This window comes from Piliocolobus tephrosceles, chromosome 10 (genome assembly GCF_002776525.5).
Source record: "Piliocolobus tephrosceles isolate RC106 chromosome 10, ASM277652v3, whole genome shotgun sequence".
In the NCBI taxonomy this organism is placed as follows: Eukaryota; Metazoa; Chordata; class Mammalia; order Primates; family Cercopithecidae; genus Piliocolobus; species Piliocolobus tephrosceles.
Window position 1 is genome coordinate 47,494,039 of NC_045443.1, and position 26,361 is coordinate 47,520,399.

The 26,361-nt window shown below is 43.2% G+C and overlaps 1 protein-coding gene across 1 annotated transcript in view; it reads right to left on the bottom strand.

Moving 5' to 3' along the window:
- Positions 1-473: 473 nt before the first annotated feature.
- Positions 474-26,361, bottom strand: part of FAM186A (family with sequence similarity 186 member A) — a 74,246-nt gene continuing 48,358 nt past the window's right edge. The window contains exons 5-10 of the mRNA XM_031936350.1: positions 25,561-26,361; positions 24,468-25,455; positions 7,567-7,759; positions 5,102-5,253; positions 3,994-4,179; positions 474-495 (exon numbers count right to left, since the gene is read on the bottom strand). The exon at positions 25,561-26,361 is cut by the window's right edge and continues 8 nt beyond it. Coding sequence (XP_031792210.1) covers positions 474-495; positions 3,994-4,179; positions 5,102-5,253; positions 7,567-7,759; positions 24,468-25,455; positions 25,561-26,361 — 2,342 coding nt within the window. The remainder of the gene's footprint in view (positions 496-3,993; positions 4,180-5,101; positions 5,254-7,566; positions 7,760-24,467; positions 25,456-25,560) is intronic.

A 26,361-nucleotide genomic window follows, 5' to 3' on the forward strand; every position in this document is an offset into this window, starting at 1 on the left:
AAAATGCCAAGAACCTGGACAACTTGTAGTCACAACCCTCTGGTGGTAACATTATTATTTCCCTTCATTACCAGTCATAACCACCTTCTAATTCTTCTGGGGTTTTTGCTGGTTTTTAGTTTCCTTCATTATACTCATTTATTTCTTCATTCTGCGGTGTCTTCCGGTTTAGACTGGGGGAAGCAGACTGTGCCACTTTGCCATCATGTTAGGGGACCATAATTATGTCCCTTTCATGACTCAGCCTACCTCAGGGTTGTTGAAGCTTTGTGTTTCCAGTTATCTAGAGCAGAAGATACTCTTTCTTCATAGTAGTAGTCCAGAAATGAAGATGTTCAACCTGAAGAACTACAGGCAGAATATAAAAGCAAAGGAAACACAAAGCAATACATACGCACAAAAGAGAAGAAAATAGGCATTTTACCGAAAGATATTGAAATGTACTTTGAACATGCTTGTATTTAATTTTACAGTCATTTGGGAATCTTCTTAACCCTGGAAATGAGACAAGAAAATTAGCCTCATTATAAATTGCTTTAAACACATTTGTGGGAATATAGGTGAGTCACAGGGAAAATAAAAGTGCCTCCAGAACTCACAAAGTTAAACTAGTAAAATCTATATGTAATCCTTTTGTTTGTTTGTTTGTTTGTTTTTGAGACAGGGTCTCCTACTGTCACACAGGCTGTAGTACAGTGGTGCCATCTCAGCTCACTGCAACCTCTGCTCCCCGGGCTCAAGCAATCCTCCCACCTCAGCCTCCCAAATAGCTAAGACCACAGGTGCACACCACCGTACCTGGCTGTTTTTTTGTACTTTTGGTGCAGACTGGGGTCTTGCCATGTTGCCCAGGCTGGTCTTGAACTCCTGAACTCAAGCAATCTAAGTTCAGGAGTTCCTTGGCCTCCCAAAGTGCTGGGATTACAGGTGTGACCACTGTGACTGGCCTGTAATCCATATACATAAAGTTACCATAAAGGTGACAGAATGCCTCGAAGACCCAAAATCAGGAAGAAAAGGACTTGGCAATACCTTATTACTTATTAGACAGTATTCTTATACCTAAAGTTAGAACATGGCTTAAATATTGATAATTAATGATGGTTATTTCCAAGGATAGACCTGTCTGTATTTTTTAAATTTTTGGTGAACATGCATTACTTATGTAATTGGAAAAACCTGAATATTATTTTAATGGAATTTTCATAGGAAAATAATTACATAAATATACAAAGTACTGCAAAGATATTTGGTGTAGCATTGTTTGCAACGTAGGAAAATATCCAAATTTCTATCAGTAGGAGAACAATTCAATAAATTACGATATATCTATACAATGGGCCAGGTGTGCCTGTAATCCCAGCTACTTGGGAGACTAAAGCAGGAGGATCACTTGACCCCAGAAGTTCGAGGTTACACTGAGCTATGATTATGTCACTGCACTGTAGCCTGAGTGACAGAGCAAGACCACGTCTTTAAAAACAAAAACTACAGATATACAATGAATATCATGCAACCAACAAAATGATGATGTAGCTCTATATTTATTAGCAGAGAAAAATTTCAAAGATGTACTGTTTAATGAAACATATAGTAAGTTTTCTTTATTTTATTTTATTTTTTATTTTGAGACACAGTCTTTGTTGCCCAGGCTGGAGTGCAGTGGCGTGATCTCGGCTCACTGAAACCTCTGCCTCCCAGACTCAAGCCATTCTCATGCCTCAGCCTCCTGAGTAGCTGGGACTACAGGTATGTGCTACCATGCCCAGCTATTTTTTTATATTTTTAGTAGATACAGGGTTTCACCAAGTTGGCCAGGCTGGTCTCGAACTCCTGGCTTCAAGTGATCCACCTGCCTCAGTCTCTCAAAGTGCAGGATTACAGGCATGAGCCACCACTCCTGGCCTCAAAGTAGGTTTTAAAACATATCCAGCCCGGGCACGGTGGCTCATGCCTGTAATCCTAGCCCTTTGGGAGGCCAAGGCAGGTGGATCACCTGAGGTCAAGAGTTCAAGACCAGCCTGGCCAACATGATGAAACCTTGTCTCTACTAAAAATACAAACAAAATTAGCTGGGAGTGGTGGCATGCACCTGTAGTCTCAGCTACCTGGGGAGGCTGAGGAGAATCGCTTGAACCCAGGAGGCAGAGGTTTCAGCGAGCCGAGATTGCACTACTGCACTCTAGCATGGATGACAGAGGGAGACTCTGTCTTGAAAATAAATAAATATGGCCGGGTGTGGTGGCTCAAGCCTGTAATCCCAGCACTTTGGGAGGCCGAGACGGGCGGATCACGAGGTCAGGAGATCGAGACCATCCTGGCCAAAACGGTGAAACCCCGTCTCTACTAAAAAAATACAAAAAAACTAGCTGGGCGATGTGGCGGACGTCTGTAGTCCCAGTTACTCGGGAGGCTGAGGCAGGAGAATGGCGTAAACCCGGGAAGCGGAGCTTGCAGTGAGCTGAGATCCGGCGCTGCACTCCAGCCTGGGCGACAGAGCAAGACTCCGTCTCAAAAAAAAAAAAAAAAAGAAAAAAAAGAAAATAAATAAATGAAAATAAAATAGTAAACTGGAAATAAGAGTCTGCAGAGATTTAGCATGAGTAAGAAGTGGTTAGGTCAGAAGGATATCTGACACTTGAAGCTAGTAATGGAATGTAAGGAAAGTGAAACTTAAAAATTTATGTATTTCATCCCAAGCCCCTATAATCATTAAATTAGCAATATTATCCCTCAAAATAACCTAAATTAATTAGTTTAATCACTATAAAAGGGAAAATGGGAGACCAGAAAAAATGTTGCTTTCTGATTGTAACCTGAGTCATGCTTATTCAACTTAATTGTTACATTTGGTTTAATAACTTTTTTCCATAAACTCATGCTCATGATATATGTCTTTATACTGTATACATCAAATAGTAATATTTTTCCTAATGTTTTGCTGTATTATAGAATTTTAAATGTCTTATGGTGTCTGCCACCTGGACAAATTTGTGAATTAACAGTACTTTTTTTTTTTTTTTGAGACAGAGTCTCACTCTATTGCCCAGGCTGGAGTGCAATGGCACAATCTGGGCTCACTGCAACCTCCGCCTCTTGGGTTCCAGCGATTATCCTGTCTCAGCCTCTGAGTAGCTGGGATTACAGACGTACACCACCATGCCCAGCTAATCTTGTATTTTAGTAGAGACAGGGTTTCACCATGTTGGCCAGGCTGGTCTGAAACTCCCGACCTCAGGTGATCCACCCGCCTTGGCCTCCCAAAGTGCTGGATTTACAGGCATGAGCCACCGCACCTAGGCTAACACTACTTCTTACTTCAGGACTTAGATTTCACCAAAATAGATCAGACTGCTCCTGTGAACTCTTTAAGATTAACAAAAGTTCAATTTTCTAAATTCCTGATTTTGAATATTAAATAATTATCTGTCCTGAAAGAGTTAACGCAGTCTCCAAAGCCCTTATTTCCTCTGGAATAATTTCCGATGGTGTGAGAATCTGGTTCAACAGATTTTGGAAATGTGGAGTCATCTCTTCAATATATCCTAGGAAATAAACACCTAATTTACTCAATTTGGGTCTAGATATGATAATTGCACTTAAGGTCATGTCACTGAATCATAATATGGAGAAAAACATTCTACAATGGTCTTTCTGGTATTTCTATTAGCAAATCCCTAAGGATAGAATTAAAAGTGGACCTATCTAGTGTTAGATTAGGTTCATGGTATTATAATTGGTTTTTTGTTTATTTTATATTATTCAGTGATGACATCTACAGGCCTATGATGAGAAACACTAACAGACTAATGCTGAATTTACCTGTACTATTTTATGACTGGTGTCAGTCTAACCTCATACCAAACATTACTTTTGGTTGATGTAGTACCAATTTCTCCTGTACTTGGTGCTACAGGAGAAAGTCAAGTTAGGGAACCAAAAGGTATATGATCAAAGGCCCAACTACCAGAGTGCTTCCAGTCCATAACTTACTGTGATTGGAGGGATGCAAGAGATTTTCGGAAGGTAGACTGCACTTCTAACTGAAGCAGCCTGGGAATATCTGGGTACCCACCCAGCTGGGCCCACAGTGAATGCATAGATGTCTTCTCTGCTATTGGGTAGCTTGAAGTGGACAGATCAACATTCCAGATGGCCTCTGTCTGGTCCTCTGGTTGTCTACAGAATCAGAGAGCATAAGTTGGGAATGCCAAATTCTCCTGAGCTCCATAGCCCATCAAAATATATCTTATTCTCCCTTCTCCACTATCACCTCATCCTGTAATGCCCTCTCCTTGCACTAACCAGCATTAGCTATGCCCACTTTGACAGAGAGATGGATGAAAAAGCAGAATTTGCTGAGTTACCAAATCTGCATTTTCATGACTTCACCTAGTAATCCATTTTACAACTACCATTTTAGCTTCATGGTGTAGAGAGACAACATAACTTTCCCCCTTCCTTCCCAAAGCTCCTGCCTCCTTAAAAAAAAAATAGAAGAAAAAAAGAAGATAATGCTTCTAAGTTTCTTTATTAACTATTCTTAAAAGAATTAGTTTTTTAGTAAAAAAGACTATTTTTAGAGGAACTCAAAATCCAATGTTAAATATTTAAGTAGAAATATATGTAAATTAACCTCTTGCCAACCTAGCTAAAGGAATTAATACTCCTTTTTTTTTTTTTTTTGAGACAGTTTCGCTTTTGTTGCCCAGGCTGGAGTGCAATGGCACGATCTCGGCTCACCGCAACCTCGGCCACCCAGGTTCAAGCGATTCTCCTGCCTCAGCCTCCCAACTAGCTGGGATTACAGGCATGTGCCACCACACCAGGCTAATTTTGCACTGTTTTTTAGTAGAGACGGGGTTTCTCCATGTTAGTCAGGCTGGTCTTGAACTCCCAACCTCAGATAATCCACCTGTCTTGGCCTCCCAAAGTGCTGGGATTACAGGCGTGAGCCACCATGTCCGGCCTAATACTCCTTTAGACTCTCCATTGCACCATTTGATAATTGTGGAGAAAGGGAAGTTCTTGGGCAGGGGAAAAAAATCAGGTCCCACATATCGTCCAAATAAAGTTTAATATCAGTCTTTCTAGCACATACCTACATTTCTTGAATATGTCAGAGGTTCTGTCCTCTTCCACTAGTAATTTTAAGAATGGCTTTTGAACAAATGTGGTAGAGGCAGGTATCTGCTTTTCTTCGATGATTAAGGGGATAGGTTGACTAAGATTCAATTCATATATCTTTTTGAGCTATAAAAAAATAGATCAGAAAAAGGAAACCATGAAAAGAGACAGAATCTTTAGAAGGGTCTTCAGAGCTGGCCCTAGGCTAAACTGTGACTTCTCCTTTTCCATGGATTTGCAAATCCTTTCCCTACTCCACCCACCTCCAGCATGCTTCATTTCAAGAGGTGGCAGCTCTACTACATAAAAACTTTGGTCCTACTTTTTTTTTTTTTTTTTTTGAGACGGAGTCTTGCTCTGTCACCCAGGCTGGAGTGCAGTGGCTGGATCTCAGCTCACTGCAAGCTCCGCCTCCCGGGTTTATGCCATTCTCCTGCCTCAGCCTCCCGAGTAGCTGGGACTACAGGCGCCCGCCACCTCGCCCGGCTAGTTTTTTGTATTTTTTAGTAGAGATGGGGTTTCACCGTGTTAGCCAGGATGGTCTCGATCTCCTGACCTTGTGATCCACCCGTCTCGGCCTCCCAAAGTGCTGGGATTACAGGCTTGAGCCACCGCGCCCAGCCCACTTTGGTCCTACTTAAGCTCAAATCCTGGTCCTCTTATTTTCTTGCTGTGAGACTTTGGGATAGTTGCTTATCTACACTTCTTTCTCCTCATTTCTAAAACAGGGATAATAACACAGAGTTGTTGTGAGAATTGTAAAACACAGTATATATGGAAGCACTTTATAAATTATGAAGCAATATGCAACTGTAATGATAGCCAGCATTTACTAAATACTTACTGAATGTCAGACACTGAACTAAGCCCTTTCCATATATTAGCTGATTTGGTATTTGTAATAACCTTATGCGGTATGTATTATTATTACCCTTGTCTTACAGCAGGAGAATCTGAGGCTCAGAAAATGTGAGCAGCTTGCATAAAGTCACTTAGCTAATATGTAGCTAGGCTGATTTGAACCCAGACAATCTGGTAGCGGAGCTAGCCATCTTGACCACCACGCTGATTCAGTGCAAAGTATTCATTCATATCTAACCTCTTATTCCTTTTACTTTTTTTGTCTCCTTTCTCCAAGCCTTGATACCCATACTTCATCCTCTGGATTCTGGCTTCCCTGGCCCCAGACCCTTATTCCTCCTCTGAAATGCCCTAGGCATTGTGATTCCTGTTAGACAACGCACGTTGCTGCCAACCCATATTGCTTTAACCTATGTACATTGGCCATATTTGCCAAATCAAAAAAAGAAGCATATTCATTTTTTTTTACAAAGAGCTGTAATATTTAAAATATAACTGTTCTGGGCCGGGCGCAGTGGCTCACGCCTGTAATCCCAGCACTTTGGGAGGCTGCCGTGGGCGGATCACTTGAGGTCAGGAGTCCAAGACCAGCCTGGCCAACATGGTGAAACCCCGTCACTACTAAAAATCCAAAAATTAACCAGGCATGGTGGCGGGCATCTGGAATCCCAACTACTCAGGAGGGTGAGGCAGGAGAATCACTTGAACCCAGGAGGCAGAGGTTGCAGATCACACCACTGCACGCCAGCCTGGGCGACACAGTGAGAACTTGTCTCAAGAATAAATAACTAAATAATAAAATAAAATAAAATAAAACAGTTCTGGAAAATTTACAATATATGTTTGACTGGGATGAGAATTTGGATTAGAATCTGATGAGAAGCCTCTCTGTACCTTCCAAAGTAGCAAGTAAACTCATCTTATAAACTAATCGACGTTGAGAGAGAAGGATATACAGATATAGAATGTTTCTAGAACCGCAGCTTGTAATATTTATTATTAGAACTCAGGCCAGGCATGGTGGCTTACACCTATAATCCCAACACTTTGGGAGGTCAAGGCGGGTGGATCACCTGAGGTCAGGAATTTGAAACCAGCCTGGCCAACATGGTGAAACACCATCTCTACTAAAAATATAAAATGTAGCTGGGTGTGGTGGTGGGCACCTGTAATCCCATCTAGTCAGGAGGCTGAATCAGGAGAATTGCTTGAACCCAGGAGGTGGAGGTTGCAGCAAGTCGAAATAGTGCCACTGCACTCCCTGGGAGACAGAGCAAGACTGTCTCAAAAAAAAAAAAATGCCATTTGAAAGATGGAGGCAGAGATTGGAATTATGTGGCTACAAACTGAGGAATGCTAAGGATTGCCCAGAGCCACCACAATCTAGGAGAGAAGCATGCAACAGAATGCCCTCTCAGAGCTTCTAGAAGGAACCAACCCAGCAGACACCCTGATTTCACTAACTTCTGGCCCAGGAAAGTAATATAACATGGTGTCTCCAGGTAAATGTCATTTACAAAGCTTACCACTTTCACGTTTTTACAACATGCTGGAGAGAGGGAGCGGAAAGCAAGTTACCTGGTTGAATACATGTATCATTTTCTTCAGGCACTGATTCCGTTTCTGCCCTAGAGACTTCTGCTTCTCAGTCCAGACCTGCATCACCTTTTTCCCGTAGTCATCAAGTCTGCTCAGCATCACGTGGAGGTTCCTGGCCTCATAGCCTTTCCCAGTATTTTGGATGGCTTTTAGTCGTTTCACTATGTTGTTCCTTGAAAAGATTAATAAGAATTAGAATGATAATAGTTGCAGACCCTACTTCAGCAAACTTGTCCTCAGTTTCTTTTTTTTGAAACGGAGTTTCGATCTTGTTGCCCAGGCTGGAGGTACCATGGCGCCATCTTGGCTCACTGCAAACTTCGCCTCCTGGATTGAAGAAATTATCCTGAATCAAACCTCCCGAGTACCTGGGACTACAGGCATGCACCACGACACCCGGCTAATTTTTGTATTTTTAGTAGAGATGGGATTTCTCCATGTTGGTCAGGCTGGTCTCAAACTTCTGACCTCATGATCCACCTGCCTTGGCCTCCTAAAGTGCTGGGATTATAGTCGTGAGCCGCTGAGCATGGTCTATTTTATTTTATTTTACTTTATCTTATTTTATTTTATTTTATTTTATTTTTCTGAGACAGAGTCTAACTCTGTTGCCCAGGCTGGAGTGCAGTGGCATGATCTTGACTCACTGCAACCTGTGCCTCACGGGTTCAAGTGATTCTCATGCCTCAGCCTCCCAAGTAGCTGGGAATACAGGTGTGCTCCACCATGCTCAGCTAATTTTTGTATTTTTAGTAGAGATGGGGTTTTGCCATGTTGTCCAGGCTGGTCTTGAACTCCTGACCTCAAGTGATCCTCCTGCCACAGCCTCCCGAAATGTTGAGATTACAGGAGTGAACCACTATGCCCGACCTGTCCTCAGTTTCTTTCAATTCTCTCATCATCCCCAGTAAGCAGAGAAGGATGGGAAGCTTGCTTAATAAGATTTAAATCCAGTTCCTATGAACGAACCTTCAAAAATCTATATTATATCAAAATTTTCATTAAGTCTTTACCAAGTTTCCAGTGTTAAAGTAGTGTTGCTTACAATTATTTTAATATATTTTAAAAGTTATGCCAGGTGAAGTAGCTCACGCCTGTAATCCCAGCACTTTGGGAGGCTGAGGTGGGAGGATCGCTTGAGGCCAGGAGTCTGCAACCAGCCTGGACAATGTAGTAAGACTCCATCTCTGCAAAATAAAAATAGCTGGGCATGGTGGCACAGACCTGTAGACACAGCCACTCAGGAGGCTGAGGCGAGAGGCTTGCTTGAACCTAGGGAGTTCGAGCCTGCAGTGAGTTATGATCACGCCACTACATTTGCCTTTTTGTTAAGGGCAAGACTCCAGCTCTTAAAAAAATAGTTAAACCTGGCTATTTGTAATAAAAATTACCTTAGGGAATAAGATAGATCATTTTTTCATAGGTATAGATATGTGTAAGACACATAGAAGGTAAGGCCAGGCGCGGTGTCTCACGCCTGTAATTCCAGCAGTTTGTGAGGCCAAGGCAGGTGGATCACAAGGTCAGGAGTTCAAGACCAGCCTGGCTAACATGGTGAAATCCCATCTCTACTAAAAACACAAAAATTAGCCAGGCACAGTGGCAGGCGACTGTAATCCCAGCTACTTGGGAGGCCGAGGCAGGAGAATCGCTTGAACCCGGGCAACAGATTTTGCAGTGAGCAGAGATCGTGCCATTGCACTCCAGCCTGAGCAACAGAGTGAGATCCCGTCTCAAAGAAAAAAAAAAAAAAAAAGACACATAGAAAGTACTTAATACAATTAGGGAAAAGACAGCGTCCTTGCCTTCAAAAGCACTTATAATCCAGAATAGGAGACTAAGTTACTTGTAAAAAAAAAAAAGAAATAGAATAAATGCTAAATAGAAATATAAACAGGCTGCAGGAGCAAAAAGGAAAGCATAATTAATTCTAGTAAGAGTAATAAGGCCAGGCGCAGTGGCTCATGCCTGTAATCCCAGCACGTTGGGAGGCCGAGGTAGGCAGATCACAAGGACAGGGGCTTGAGACCAGCCTGGCGAACGTGGTGAAACCCTATCTCTACTAAAACATACAAAAATTAGCCGGGTGTGGTGGCAGGTGTCTATAGTCACAGCTACTCGGGAGGCTGAGTCAGGAGAATCACTTGAACCTGGTAGATGAAGGTTGCATTGAACAGAGATTTCATCACTGCACTCCAGCCTGGGTGACAGAGTTGAGACTCTTTCTCAAAAAAAAAAAAAAAAGAATAATAAAGAAAGCTTTATAGGAAGATGTCAAGCAGAATTTTGAGGGACAGTCATAAAAAGATTCTCCCTTTCTCTCTCTCTCCCCACTGCCCTCCTATGATGTATTCCACCACATTTTGGTGGTCCTAAACAGAGTTTTGCCATCCTCATTCTACAGGAGAGGAAAAGAAATCTCAGCAAAGTTAAATATTTCTTCTAATGTCCCATAAATGATAAATGGTAGATTTGGGAAGCAAGCCCAGATCTTCTTTCTTCCATAATGCCAATATTTCTCAAGGTGCGGACTCTGATCACCTAGACTGAATCATATGGGGGAGACGGGTGGGGTGCTTGTTGAAAATGCAGGTTCCAAGGTACTTCTCCATACCTTTGAATCAAAATCTTAGTGGTAGGCTTCAGGAATCTGCATTTTAAAATCTCAGGTAACTCTTACTTTACTAAAGTTTGAAAACCATTGTGCTTACGAACAGAATAGGGAAGAAGGGGATGAGGAAGTCCAGGTGGAGAAATCCTATAAATAAAGGTAAGAAAACGAAAGTTATATTTTGAAAGTGATGAGTAGTCTGGGGTTTTTGACCACAGATATGTGAAAGGATACAGTGGGGGATGAGACTGGAATGGTTGGATTATGAAAGGCTTTAAAAGGCATGTTAAGGAGTTTGGATCCTCTCTCTCTTTTTTTTTTTTTTTTTTGGTAGATGATGGGGACTCATCAAAGATATTTTTCTGAATATATGTATTTTATATATACTATATATAAATACTATAATACTACTATATAATGAATACTTTAGAACCTACTATATATGGATCATTTAATACTTAAATTATTATCTTTGTATTTAATATTTGAATGTATTAGATTTTTTAATTTTCCAATAAGCCTCTTCATACCAAATATGTCCTGACATTTTTCTGTCTAATTACACAGGCTTTTGAGATTTCCTTACATTTTTTCTTACTGAAATTTCTTTACATTTTTTCTTACTGAAATCATATTTCACTGCTTGGAAAAGTTTAGTTTAACTTCAAACTTACGGACTTTATTGTTGGATGTAGTTTTAGAGATAATTCTTTTTTTTTTTTCCTGACAGGGTCTCTCTTTGTCACTCAGGTTGCAGTGGCATGATCTTGGCTCACTGCAGCCTTGACTTCGTGAGCTCAAGTCATCCTCCTGCCTCAGCCCCCTAAGTAGCTGGGACTACAGGCACACCATCAGGTCTGCCAATTTTTTTTTTTTTTTTTGATAGAGATGGGGTTTCACCATGTTGCCCAGGCTGGTCTTTAACTCCTGGGACCAAGTGATCTGCCCACCTTGGTTCCCAAAGTGCTGGGATCATACGCATGAGCCTGGTGAGATAATTCTTTTTTAATAATCTGAAGGCTGGGCGCGGTGGCTCACGCCTGTCATCCTAGCACTTTGGGAGGCTGAGGCGGGTGGATAACAAGGTCAAGAGATGAAGACCATCCTGGCCAACATGATGAAACCCCGTTTCTACTAAAAATACAAAATTTAGCTGGGCGTGGTGGCGAGTGCCTTTAGTCCCAGCTACTCAGGAGTCTGAGGCAGGAGAATTGCTTGACCCTGGGAGGCGGAGGTTGCAGTGAGCCGAGATGGCGCCACTGCATTCCAGCCTGGCAACAGAGCAAAACTCTGTCTAAAAAAAAAAAAAAAAAAAAAATCTGAATATTCAATCCAGTAGTAACCATGGGGGTATCTTACTATTTAAAAGCCTATATCGGCCGGGCGCGGTGGCTCAAGCCTGTAATCCCAGCACTTTGGGAGGCCGAGACGGGCGGATCACAAGGTCGGGAGATGGAGACCATCCTGGCTACCATGGTGAAACCCCGTCTCTACTAAAAAAAAAATATAGAAAACTAGCTGGGCGAGATGGCGGGCGCCTGTAGTCCCAGCTACTCGGGAGGCTGAGGCAGGAGAATGGCGTGAACCCGGGAGGCGGAGCTTGCAGTGAGCCGAGATAGTGCCACTGCACTCCAGCCTGGGCGACAGAGCGAGACTCCGTCTCAAAAAAAAAAAAAAAAAAAAAAGCCTATATCTAGAATCATGGCTGTTCATCCTCCTTACATTTTGTTTCCACTCTCTTAGCCCATCCCACTTATGTTGATAAAACATTGCCCTGTCCTAAGGAACACTGATTTTTAGATGGAGATTCTTTACATTTACTGAGTATCTACTATGGTAATACTACAACTGTACTACGTATGTTATTTTATTTAACCCTTTCAACCTTTTATTTGTTTTAATTTATTTTATTTTATTTTGAGACAGAGTTTCTCTCTTGTTGCCGAGGCTGGAGTACAATGGTGCAATCCCAACTCACTGTAACCTCCACCTCCCAGGTTCAAGCAATTCTCCTGCCTCAGCCTCCTGAGTAGCTGACATTACAGGATGTACCACCACGCCCAGCTAATTTTTGTATTTTTAGCAGAGACGGTGTTTCACCATGTTGGCCAGGCTGGTCTCGAACTCCTGACCTCAGGTGATCCACCCACCTCAGCCTCCCAAAGTGCTGGGATTACAGGTGTGAGCTACTTCACCTGGCATAACTTTTAAAATATATTAAAAACCATGCCTGGCCTCAACCATTATTTGAAGTAAATATTATTATATCCATTTTACATGCAGCACATTTAAGTCTCAGAGAAGTTCTGGAAATTTGAACTAAGATCTGCCTGACTTCAAAGCCTATGTTTAAGAGAAAGCATGATTAGGATTTGAATATAAAAACCATGACAGTTATTACTTTAAGACAATGTAGTACAATAGGTAGTACAGTATACTATCGACTTTGGAAATGGATTTTTAAAAATTCACTTCTACCATTTACTAGCTGTGTGATTTGGGCAAATAGGATGAACTTTCTGAACCTGATTCCCATTATTCCAGTTAAATGCAATAATATATCTGAAGTTCCTGTTTGTTGTAGATGCATTATAAGCCCCTGTATGCACATAACTAAATTTACATAATTTATTTTCATTTAGTTTCTCCTTGTCCATACAATGTTTCCTCAAACAATTCCAGATTAGATTAGCATGATTCTCCTACAAAATGTATATTTCCTTTAGTCTATCTGTTTTTACTGTTTCAAGACTGTAGTAATTTTTTTTTTTTTGAGACAGGGTCTCACTGTGTTGCCCAGGCTGGAGTGTAGTGGTGCATCCACGGCTCACTGCAACCTCAACCTCTCAGGCTCATATGATCCTCTCACCTCAGCCTACCAAGTAGCTGGGACCACAGGCATACATACCACCACGCCTGGCTAATGTTTATAATTTTTGTAGAGACAGGGTCTCACTATGTTGCCCAGGCTGGTCTCGAACTCCAAGGCTCAAGCAGTTCCTCCACCTTGGCCACCCAAAGTGCTGGGATTACAGGTGTACGCCACCAGACTGGGCTGATTTTACTTTTTATTTAGACTCCACCAGCTTGCCTGGCATGGATGCCTTTGTTTAGTAGGAGTTACACTGTTGATATATCACCTTAGCATAGAATCCTTTTAAAACAACTGTGAATATTTTCCTAGTAATTCTACTCTCACCCTTATATTCTTTCAAAACATTTAGATGGATGCCACCTAGTCCTAATTTATGCCTCTGTATGAGCTTTACTCTTCTTAAATCTGTCTTCCACATTACTGGTATTTTACTTCCCTTGCTAATAATTCTTTAGTTATCCTCTATTAGGTACAGAATGAAATACAAGTTCCTTAGCATATGATTTAGGATTCTTTTTTATCTTGCCTCTCTTTTATCTTTCCAGTCTCATCTCTTACTACATTTTGCTTATTCTTTGTGTTCCAAGTACCAGCAACAAAGTACTTTACACACACACACACACACACACACACACACACACAGCTTCTTCCTGCTGCCTTTCTTTACTCTGCTACACTCTCTGACTTCTCTGTTTTACTGACTTTTTCTTTTTTTGAGACAGTCTTACTCTGTCACCAGGCTGGAGTGCAGTGGTGCGATCTCAGTTCACTGCAACCACCGCCTCCTGGGTTCAAGTCTCCTGCTTCAGCCTCCCAAGTAGCTAGGGTTACAGGCACCCGCCACTGTGCCTGGCTAATATTTTTATTTTTAGCAGAGACAGAGTTTCACCATGTTGGCCAGGCTGGTCTGAAACGGATTACCTCAGGTGATCCGCCTGTCTTGGCCTCCCAAAATGCTGGGATTACAGGCATGAGCCACCGCGCCCAGCTCATCTTTTCTAATTCTACATCTTCCCTGTTGTCTCTTCTTAGATATATTTCACTGATCATGTGGGAATACAATTCTAAAACCATATTTTAGCACTTAACTGTAGAATTCTTCACTTATAGAGGTTCTACAGAAATCTTTATTCAAAAACAGTTTATATTACTGTAATATTTTTCTCTCACATGTAATATTAGAATCTTCTTGACCTAGCCATCCTTGTCATAAAAGTTTTAATCTGTCAGTATTTTATTTGTTGTTGCATCTGTCTGTGATTTTTTTATTATAACATTAAATATTAGAGAGAGGTTTCTGAAAAAATGAATTGATCCTCAATGGGATTAAGGTTATGATTGTATAAAGTCATATTTTTAAATGATTTTACTGAGACAGGTCAGATTATGCCACTTAGGTTCTCAAAGTCTTCAATAAATCTAAACGAATCATAAAAATTGAGAAAGCGACATGGCGCAGTGGCTCACACCTGTAATCCCAGCACTTTGGGAGGCCGAAGTGGGCAGATCATGAGGTCAGGAGTTCGAGACCAGCCTGGCCAACATGGTGAAACCCTGTCTCCACTAAAAATACAAAAATTAGGCAGGCATAGTGATGTGCGTCTGTAATCCCAGCTACTCAGGAGGCTGATGCAGGAGAATTCCCTGAACCCAGGAGGTGGAGGTTGCAGTGAGCTGAGATTGTGCCACTGCACTCTAACCTGGGCGACAGAGCAAGACTTCGTCTCGAAAAAAAATTTGAGAGAAAGCTGTCAAAGAATTCCCTTCAAAAAGTACTAAGCCAGTATAATATCATAGGGGAAATCTGCCAAACCTTATAAGAACAGCTAATTTTACTATTAAATTGTTTCAGAGCACAAAAGATAAACTTCCCCATTTTTTAATGATGCAAGTTCAAAATTATACCAAAACTTGACAAAGATAATACCATAAGAAGTAAACTGCCTGCCAAACTTAACTAATGAATACGAATGAGAAAAATCCTTAATAAAATATACTGATTCTACAATATATTCAAAGAAGGAAAAAAAATAGCCAGGCATTGTGGCGGTGTGCCTATAATCCCAGCTACTCTGGAGGCTGAAACAGGCTGATGCAAGAGAATTGCTTGAACCTGGGAGTCAGAGGTTGCAGTAAGCTGAGATCATGCCACTGCACTCCAGTTTGGGCAACAGAGCGAGACTCTGTCTTAAAAAAAACAAAAACAAAAAAAAAAAACAAAGAAGGTTACATGTAGAACAAATAGGATTTATATCAGGAATACAATGATGGTTTAATATAATTATATTAATAGAACTAAGGAAAAAAAAAATCTCCTTTTTTTTTTTTGGAGACAGAATCTCGCTCTGTTGTCCAGGCTGGAGTGCAGTGGCATGATCTCAGCTCATTGCAACCTCTGCCTCCTGGGTTCAAGCAATTCTCCAGCCTCAGCTCTACTATAGGTGCATGCTACCACATCCGGCTAATTTTTGTTTTGTTTTGTTTTATTTTGTTTTGTTTTTGTATTTTTTTTTTTTTTTTTTTTTGAGGCGGAGTCTTGCTCTATCGCCTGGGCTGGAGTGCAGTGGCCGGATCTCAGCTCACTGCAAGCTCCGCCTCCCGGATTTACGCCATTCTCCTGCCTCAGCCTCCCGAGTAGCTGGGACTACAGGCGCCCGCCACCTCGCCCGGCTAGTTTTTTTGTATTTTTAGTAGAGACGAGGTTTCACCGTGTTAGCCAGGATGGTCTCGATCTCCTTACCTCGTGATCCACCCGTCTCGGCCTCCCAAAGTGCTGGGATTACAGGCTTGAGCCACCGCGCCCGGCCTGTTTTTGTATTTTTATTAGAGATGGGGTTTCACCACGTTAGCCAGGATGGTCTCGATCTCCTGAGATCGTGATCTGCCTGCCTCAGCCTCCTAAAGTACTGGGATTGCAGGCGTGAGCCACTGCTTCCGGCCTTTTTTTTCTTTTCTTTTCTTTTTTTTGTTTTTGAGACAAGGTCTCGCTCGTCACCCAGGGTGGAGTGCAGTGGCACGACATGAGCATAACTCACCATAACCTTGAACTCCTGGGCTCAAGCAGCCCTCCTGTCTCGGTCTCCCAAGTAGCTGGGACTACAGGTGCACACCACCAAGACTAGATAATTTTTTTTTTTTTAATGATGGAGTCAGGCTGGGTACAGTGGCTGACAACTGTAATCCCAGCACTTCGGGATGCCAAGGTGGCAGAATCATTTGAGCCTAGGAATTCAAGACCAGCCTGGGCAACAGGAGACCCTATCTTAAAAAATTTAAAAATTAGCCAGGTGTAGTGGTGTGTGCCTATTGTCCCAACTACTGGGGAGGCTGAAGTGGGAGGATAGCTTAAACCTGGGAAGTTGAGACTGCAGTGAACTCTGATCATGCCACTGCACTCCAGCATGGGCAACATAGTGAGAACCTATCTCAGGAGGAAAAAGACAGGGCCCCCATATGTTGCTCAGGCTGGTCTTGAAACTCCTGGCCTCAAGCAATCCTCTCGCCTCAGCTTCCCAAAGTGCTATGATTACAAGCATAAGCCACCTTCCCAGCCCACATTTTCTTTAATACATGTGAAAATAAAGTGCTCAAATCACATTATTTAACAAAATTGAACATTCAGGGTTTTTTTGTTTGTTTGTTTGTTTGTTTGTTGTTTTTTGTTGTTGTTGTTATTTTGAGATAGAGTCTCACTCTGTTGCCCAGGCTGGAGTGCAGTGGTGCAGTGGTGCGATCTTGGCTCATTGCAACCTCTGTCTCCCAGGCTCAAACAATTCTCATGCCTCAGCCTCCTGAGTAGCTGGGACTACAGCGAACCCAGCTAATCCGTGAGTTTTTGTGTTCTCTTTTTTTTTTTTTTTTTTTTTGAGATAGAGTCTCACTCCGTCACCCAGGCTGGAGTGCAGTGGTACAATCTCGGCTCACTGCAACCTCCACCTCCAGGGTTCAAGCCATTCTCCTGCCTCAGCCTCCAGAGTAGCTGGGACTACAGGTGCCCACCACCACACCCAGCTAATTTTTTGTATTTTTAGTAGAGACAGGGTTTCACTGTATTAGCCAGGATAGTGTTGTTCTCCTGACCTTGTGATCTGCCTGCCTTGGCCTCCCAAAGTGCTGGGATTACAGGTGTGAGCCACCATACCTGGCCTTTTTTTTTTTTTTTTTTGGTAGAGATGGGGTTTCACCATGTTGGCCAGGCTGGTCTTGAACTCCTAGATTCAAGTGATTCACCCACCTTGGCCTCCCAAAGTGCTGGGATTACAGGATAAGCCACCACACAGGATAAGCCACCACACCCAGCCAATCTTTTGTGTTTTTTTGTTTTTATCACATTGAATTTGGTTTAATTCAACTTTTCTTTTTTAGTTTAGTAAGTTCAACTTTTATTTTAGATTCCGAGGGTACATATGCAGGTTTGTTACATGGTTATATTGCGTGATGCTGAGGTTTGGGGTACAAATGATCCCATCATGCAGGTTATGAGCATAGTACCCAATAGGTAGTTTTTCAACCCTTGTCCCAATTCCTCTCTCCCCTACTAGTGGTCCCCAGTGTCTTGTTCCCATCTTACATCCCTGTGCACCCAACATTTAGCTCCCATTTATAAGCAAGAATGTCGGTATTTGGTTTTCTGTTCTTCTATTAATTTGTTTAGGATAATGGCCTCAAACTGCATCCATTTGCTGCAAAGGACATGACTTTGTTCTTGTTTATGGCAGCATAGTATTCCATATGTTGTATATATGCCACATTTTCTTTATCCAGTCCACCACTGATGTGTACCTAGGTTGAGTCCATGTCTTTGTGAATAATGCTGCAATGAACAGACAAGTGCATGTGTCTTTTTGGTAAAATAATTTATTTTCCTTTGAATATATACCCAGAAATGGGATTGCTGGGTCAAGTGGTAGTTCTATTTTAAGTTCTTTGAGAAATCTCAGCTGGGCATGTTGTCTCATGCCTATAATCCCAACATTTTGGGAGGCTGGGGCAGGAGGATAACTTGAGCCCAGGAGTTCAAGACTAGCCTGGGAAACATAGTAAGACCCTATCCCTACAAAAAATTAAAAATTAAAAAACTAGCCAGGCGTGATGGCATAGGCCTGTAGTCCCAGCTACTCAGAAGCTGATATGGGAAAATTGCATGAACCCAGGAGATATAGACTGCAGTGAGCCATCATTGCGCTGGGCAAGAGAGTAAGACCATGTCAAAACACAAAACAAGGCCAGGCGCGGTGGCTCACACCTGTAATCCCAGCACTGTGTGAGGCCAAGGCGGGCCGATCACCTGAGGTCAGGAGTTCGAGACCAGCCTGACCAATATGATGAAACTCTGTCTCTACTAAAAATGCAAAAATTAGCCAGGCGTGGACAACAAGAGCAAAACTTTGTCTAAAAAACAAAACAAAACAAAACAAAACACCACCACCACCACAAAAACAAGAAATCTTCAAACTACTTTCCACAGTGGCTGAGCTAATTTACATTCCCATTAACAGCGGATAAGCATTCCTTTTCTCTGCAGCTTTGCTAACAGATGTTAGCAAGACTGAGGCAGGAGAATGGCTTGAACCCAGGAGGCAGAGGTTGCAGTGAGGTGAGATCGTGCCACTGCACTCCAAGCTGGGCAACAGAGCAAAAACTCTGTCTCTAATAAATAAATACAAAGAAAAAAGGAAACAGAATGATATTTCCTAGGTTTTCTTCTAGGATTTGTATAGTTTGAACTCTTACATTTAAATCTTTAATCCATCTTGAGTTAATTTTTGTATATGGTGAAAGGTAGGGATGCAATTTCATTCTTCTGCATATGGCCAGCTGTCCCAGCATCATTTATTGGATAGAGAGTCCTTTCCTCTTGGCCGGGCGCGGTGGCTCAAGCCTGTAATCCCAGCACTTTGGGAGGCCGAGACGGGCGGATCACGAGGTCAGGAGATCGAGACCATCCTGGCTAACATGGTGAAACCCCGTCTCTACTAAAAAATACAAAAATCTAGCCGGGCGAGGTGGCGGGCGCCTGTAGTCCCAGCTACTCGGGAGGCTGAGGCAGGAGAATGGCGTAAACCCGGGAGGCGGAGCTTGCAGTGAGCTGAGATCCGGCCACTGCACTCCAGCCCGCGCGACAGAGCGAGACTCCGTCTCAAAAAAAAAAAGAGAGTCCTTTCCTCATTTCTTATTTTTGTTGACTTTGTCCATGATTAGATGGTTGTGGGTATGGGGCTTTACTTCTGGGTTCTCTATTCTGTTCCATTGGTCTATGTGTCTGTTTTTGTACCAGTACAATGTTGTTTTGGTTACTGTAGCCTTATAGTATAGTTTGAAGTTGGATAATGTGATATGCCTCCAGCTTTGTTGTTTTTGCTTAGGATGGCTTTGGCTATTTGGGCTCTCTTTGGTTCCATTGAATTTTAGAATAGTTTTTTCTTATGTAGTGAAAAATGACATTGATAGTTTAATAAGAATATCACTGAATCTGTAGATTGCTTTGAATGGTATTATATCATGCCATTGCACTCCAGCCTGGGGGACAAGAGCGAGATTTTGTCTCAGAAAAAAAAAAAAAATACAAAAGCCAGGTGTGGTGGCATGTGCCTATAGTCCCAGCTACTCAGGAGGCTGAGGTAGAAGGATTACTTGAGTCTGGGAGGCAGAGGTTGCAGTGAGCCAAGATTGTACCACTGCACTCCAGCTGGGTGACAAAGCCAGACCCTGCCAAAAAATAAAAGAAGAAAGAAAGAAAGAAAAAAAAAGAAAGAAAGAGAGAGAGAAAGAAAGAAAAGAAAGAGAGAAAGGAAGGAAGGAAGGAAGGAAAGAAGGAAGGAAGGACAATGAAAATATGTTTGTAATGCTTTAATACAGTAAGATGGCTGCATACAAAATTGAGTCTCCATTTACAATAGCAACAATAACAAAAATAAACACTTAGAATATGCAAGAACTAGATGAAAACTTTAAGATGCTTTTTTTTTTTTTTTTTTTTGAGACTGAGTCTCGCGCTGTCGTACAGAATGGAGTGTAGTGGTGGCGCCATCTCAATTCACTGCAACCTCTGCCTCCCGGGTTCAAGCAATTCTCCTGCCTCAGCCATCCGCGTATCTGGGATTACAGGCATATGCCACCATGCCCAACTAATTGTTGTATTTTTATTAGAGACGGGGTTTCACCATGTTGGCCAGGTTGGTCTTGAACTCCTGACCTTGGGTGATCTGCCCACCTCAGCCTCCTAAAATGCTGTAAGATTACAGGCGTGAGCCACTGTGCCCAGCCCTGTATCTGTTTTATACATTTATTTAAACATACAAAAATCAAAATTTTGTGCATATGTGTTCACACATGCACACACACACACACACACACACCTAAACCTGAACAACAACAACAAAAAGATGTATAATTGGCCTGGGTGACAGAGTGAGACTCTGTCTCAAAAAAAAAGAAAAAAGAGAGAGATACCATATTCTTGGATAGGAAGACTATATTAGCGAAGATAAGCTAGGTTTTGCTGTTTTAACAAAACTCCCAAGCCTCAGTGGCTTAAAACAGCAAAAAATTCACTTGTTGCTCATACTACGAATCCATCATGGCTTGGCAGGGGGTGAACTTCACTGTATTCTTTCAGGGACATGTTTAAAGGAACAACAATCACCTTGAACATTGTGGGTTATTATGCCAGAGGAAAAAGAAACTCTGTAGGTCATCAAACCAACAATGACAAGCTCAGCACAGAAATAACATCAATTCTGCTCACATCTCATTGACAAGTGCTGGCAAACAGTGCTAATAATGACCTCAAAGACTGCATCATAAAAAATAAAACGAAAATAACAAAGAATGGAAGTGATCAATAGGCAGATCAATAGAAAATAATAGCCGGGTGGCCAGGTGCGGTGGCTCGTGCCTGTAATCCCAGCACTTTGGGAGGCCGAGGCGGGCAGATCACGAGGCCAGGAAATCGAGACCATCCTGGCTAACACGGTGAAACTCCATCTCTACAAAAAATACAAAAAATTAGCCGGGCGTGGTGGCGGACTCCTGTAGTCCCAGATACTCAGGAGGCTGAGGTAGGAGAATGGCATGAACCCAGGAGGCGGAGCTTGTAGTGAGCCGAGATTGTGCCACTGCACTCCAGCCTGGGCGACAGAGCAAGACTCCATCTCAAAAAAAAAAAAAAAAAAAAAGAAAGAAAAGAAAAGAAAAAGAAAGAAAATAATAGCTGGGTGTGGTGGCTCACACCTGTAATCCCAGCACTTTGGGAGGCTGAGGCGGGCGGATCACCTGAGGTCAGGAGTTCGAGACCAGCCTGGCCAACATGGTGAAACCCCGTCTCTACAAAAAATACAAAAATTAGCTGGGCATGGTGGCACACGCCTCCAGCTACTCTGGAGGCTGAGGGCAGGATAATCGCTTGAACCCAGGAGGCGGAGGTTGCAGTGAGCCAAGATCATGCCACTGCACTCCAGCCTGGGCAAAACAGGGAGACTCCATCTCAAAAAAAAAATTCCCCGAAATAATAGGTTGGTAATTTCAATTGCAAATGTTAAGAATGTCAGGAAAACTGTTACCTGCCCTAATCCATTTCTGATATTTGCAACTTTTAAAAATCAGGGCCAGGCCGGGCGCAGTGGCTCAAGCCTGTAATCCCAGCACTTTGGGAGGCCAAGATGGGCAGATCACGAGGTCAGGAGATCAAGACCATCCTGGCTAACACGGTGAAATCCTGTCTCTACTAAAAAAAAAATACAAAAAAACTAGTCGGGCGAGGTGGCGGGCACCTGTAGTCCCAGCTACTCGGGAGGCTGAGGCAGGAGAATGGCGTAAACCCAGGAGGCAGAGCTTGCAGTGAGCTGAGATCGCGCCACTGCACTCCAGCCTGGGCAACAGAGCAAGACTCCGTCTCAAAAAAAATAAAAATAAAAATAAAAATCAGGACCAGGACCTGCTGCTTGCTGCCTCCAGGTCACCCCAACAGCAAATTTACCGTGGCAACAACCTCCTACATAATCTGCCATCTCCCTTTGTTTTTATGTTTGTTTGGTTGTTTTTTTTTGTTTTGTTTTTGTTTGTTTGTTTGTTTGTTTTCTTGAGACGAAGGCACAGTCTTGCCTCACTGCAACCTCTGCCTCCCGGGTTCAAGCAATTCTTCTGCCTCAGCCTCCTGAGTAGCTGGGACTACATGTGTGTGCCACCATGCCTGGTAATTTTCTTTCTTTTTTTTTTTTTTTATTTGAGATGGAGTCTCGCCCCGTTGCCCAGGCTGGAGTGCAATGGCGCGATCTCAGCTCACTAGAACCTCCGCCTCCTGGGTTCAAACGATTTTCTTGCCTCAGCCTCCTGAGTAGGTAGGATTATAGGCACCCACCACCACGTCCAGCTAATTTTTGTATTTTTAGTAGAGATGGGGTTTCACCATGTTAGCCAGGCTGATTTTTTGTTTTGTTTTGTTTTTTTAAATAGAGATGAGGTTTCACCGTGTTGGCTAGGGTGGTCTCGAACTCCTGACCTCAAATGACCCACCTGCCTTGGCCTCCCAAAGTGCTGGGATTACAGGCATCAGCCACTGCACCCTGCCTGTATTTACTTGTTTTTTTTATTTTTCTTTTCTGTTTATTTTTTATTTTTTATTTTTTCCTGAGATGGAGTCTTGCTCTGCCCCCCTGGCTGGAGTTCAGTGGCTCAATCATGGCTCACTGCAACCTCCGCCTCTTGGGTTCAAGCAATTCTCTTGCCCCAGCCTCCCAAGTAGCTGGGATTCCAGACACGTACCACCATGCCTGACTAATTTTCATATTTTTAGTAGAGATGGGGTTTCACCGTGTTAGCCAGGATGGTCTCGATCTCCTGGCCTCGTGATCCGCCCGCCTCGGCCTCCCAAAGTGCTGGGATTACAGGTGTGAACCTTTTCTTTTTCATTAAAAAATTTTTTTGTGGGTACACAGTAGGTATATATATTTTGGGGGTACAGGAGGTGTTTTGATACAGGCATGCAATGTATAATAATCATATCAGGGTAAATGGGGTATCCACTGCCTCAAGCATTTATCCTTTGTGTTACAAACAATCCAATAATCCAATTATATTCTTTGTTATTTTTAAATGTACAATTACATTATTATTGACTATAGTCACCCCCTTGTGCTTTCAATTGCTAGATCTTATTCATTCTATTTTTTTGTATCCATTAACCATCTCTACTTTCCCCCACCCCCACTACCCTTTCTAGCCTCTGGTAACCATCCTTCTCTTTTTTTTTCCTGAGACTGGGTCTCACTCTGTCACCCAGGCTGGAGTGCAGTGGCGCGATCTTGGTTTACTGCAGTCTCGAACTCCTGGGGCTTGAGTGATCCTCCAAGCTGAGCTTCCTGAGTAACTGGGACTACAGGCATGCACCATCATGCCCAGCTAATTTTTTGTATTTTTTTGTAGAGACAGGGTCTCAATTTGTTGTCCAGGCTGGTCTCAAACTCCTGGGCTCAAGTGATCCTCTCCCCTCAGCCTTCCAAAATGCTGGGATTACCGGTGTGAGTCACTGCACCTGACCCATCCTTCTACTCTTTATGTCCATTAGTTCAATTGTTTTAATTTTTAGCTCCCGCAAATAAGTGAGAACATGTGAAGTTTGTCTTTCTGTGCCCTGCTTATTTCACTTAACATAATGACCTCTAGTTCCATCCATGTTGTTGCAAATGGCAGGATCTCTTTTTATTATTATTATTATTTTATTTTGAGGCAGAATCTGACTCTCTCACCCAGGCTGGAGTGCAGTGGCACGATCAGCTCATTGCAACCTCCACCTCCCGGGTTCAAGTGATTCTCCTGCCCCAGCCTCCCAAGTAATCCTGGGATTACAGGTGCACACAACCATGCCTGTCTAATTTTTGTATTTTTTTTGCAGAGATAGGATTTCACCATGTTGGCCAGGCTGGTCTTGAACTTCTGGCCTCAAATGATCCACCTGCCTCAGCCTCCCAAAATGCTGGGATTACAGGCATGAGCCACCATCCCTGGTCTCATTCTTTTTTATGCCATCTCCCATTTTAAAAATCATACATTTCTGGTGAACCAAAAATGATGAAAGAAATTCAGAATAAGTGGAAAGCATCTCTAAACTTTTGAAGTTGATATTTTGGAGACCAACCATGATCCACAAAATATACTTGGCTTCTCTGCTGGAGATATATATAGATGAAATGGATCATGTTATATGTCATTTCTTGTTTTCCAAAAAATATATCTCCTTTTGCTATCTTAAACAGGCTTCCTTCTCATAGACCTTATATAAGACAGTCTTTTAGAACATATGGTCTGACAAATATGAATATACTTCTGGGACAATGACAGAAAATATTTGCAATCAGAACTAAACCAGAAAACTAGACATATAATAATTGTATCTACCTGGCATACAGGATCAGCCTATAGGCAATGTACTTGCGGAATAGGTATCCCAACTGAACCGTGTCCGTATGAAGTATCTCAATTATGACAGTCCTAGCCGTTGTGTGCAGCTGTGAAGGGAGTCCACAAGTTTTTATAGCCTGATTTAATAGTATCAGGTTCTTCTTCTGAGCCTCCACATCAACAAAATACCTCTTTTCTTCAAGTTCTTGAGGAGAGGAAGGGGGCACCATTATTTTGGGTTTCTTGGTACCTGAAACTGAACTCAGTATCCAGGGCTTGTCTATAGGAGGGAATCGGGATTTCTGGTACCATTCCAAAGGTGAAATCTGTGATGTTTTGAGTAGAGTAGTGAGAGAAGATAGTGATGTAGGCTTCATGAGAGTGGGAAGGGCCCCTTCACCAGTGTAAGGGGTTTGGGATACTGGGGTCCTGTATTTGGTGAGATGGGACTGAAATGTTCTAAATGATTCCATAGCGAAAGGATCTCGAAGTATCTGGGTTTCTTCGGAAGTGTCAGAGACCTCCGGCATTTGGAACTTCTTAGTGGTGAAAGGAACTTGAGCTACCTTGAAAGCTGGAGCACGAGGATGGATCAGTGCTGATTCAGATGTCAGAGAAGAAATAATTGCCAATCTTTTCTTAGCAACAGAAGGGGACCAACCTTTCTGGGGCTTTCCAGGGGCTGGGGGAGGCCAGAGTGTGGGAGGATGTCTAGAGGTGGGAGGGATCCATAATGAAGAAGCTCGCCCAGGAAGGGTCCATGGTGGCAGATGCTGCCCAGAGGTAGAAGGAGCCTGCAGATAGGGAGATTGTTCAGCAGTGGCAGGAAGCTGGAATTCCTGGAGCTGCTCAGAGAAGGTTAAGGGTCCAGATTCCAGGAGGTCCCCAGGGATGGCAGAGGCTTCAGGAACTAAGCGCTGCCCAAGAGAAAGAGGAGCCCAGAGACTTGGAATCTGTCCAGAAGTGGGTGGGACTCCAGCTATAAGACGCTGCCTGGGGGCAAGAGGGGCGTTTGACATCTGAGGTGGCGGAGGAGTCAGAGAGGCCCTAGTTACGAAAAGCTCCCTAGAGCTAAAGGCCTCCAGTTCAAAGGGCTGCCCTGGAGTGGGAGGGGCCCCAGATATTCGCAGCTGCCCAGGGGTGGGAGGGGCCTGTGGTGCCGGGAACTGTGCAGAAGTGGATTGACCTCCGTATACCAGGGTCTGTCCAGAGGAATGAAGAGTCTGTGGTGCCCCAAGTTTAGGCTCAGGAATAATCCCCATTTCTAGGGGCTTCCCAGGGGCAAAGGGGCCTTGGTTGAGGGGAACCGTTGATATCTGCAATATAGAGGACTTCTCAGCAGTAGGAACTGATGATGCCAGGGACAGCCTAAGGCTTGGAGACAATCTTGATATGATGCACTGCCCAGTGGGGAGAGAAGCCTTCGGTTTCTGAAATGGTTTATGGGACCACTGGACTTCCTTAAGGGTGAGGGGCGATCCCAAGGTATGGGCTTTATCTAAGGTGAGAGGAACCCCTAACTTCGATAACTGTTCTTGAGCCTGTTCTAAGTTGATAGGGGACTCCAACACCTGGGTTTGCTCAGGAGTAAGAGTGACAGCTGACACCCAGGCATTTACTGGAGTGATGGGGATTCCCAGTGCCTGGGCCTGCTGAGGGGTGAGAGGGATCCCCAATTCCTGAGCCTGCTGAGGGGTGAGAGGGATCCCCTGAGCCTGCACCTGCTGAGTGGTGAGAGGGATCCCCAGGGCCTGGGCCTGCTGAGGGGTGAGAGTGATCCCCTGAGACTGAGCCTGCTGAGGGGTGAGAGGGATCCCCAATTCCTGGGCCTGTTGAGGGGTGACAGTGATCCCCAATTCCTGGGCCTGCTGAGGGGTGAGAGGGATCCCCA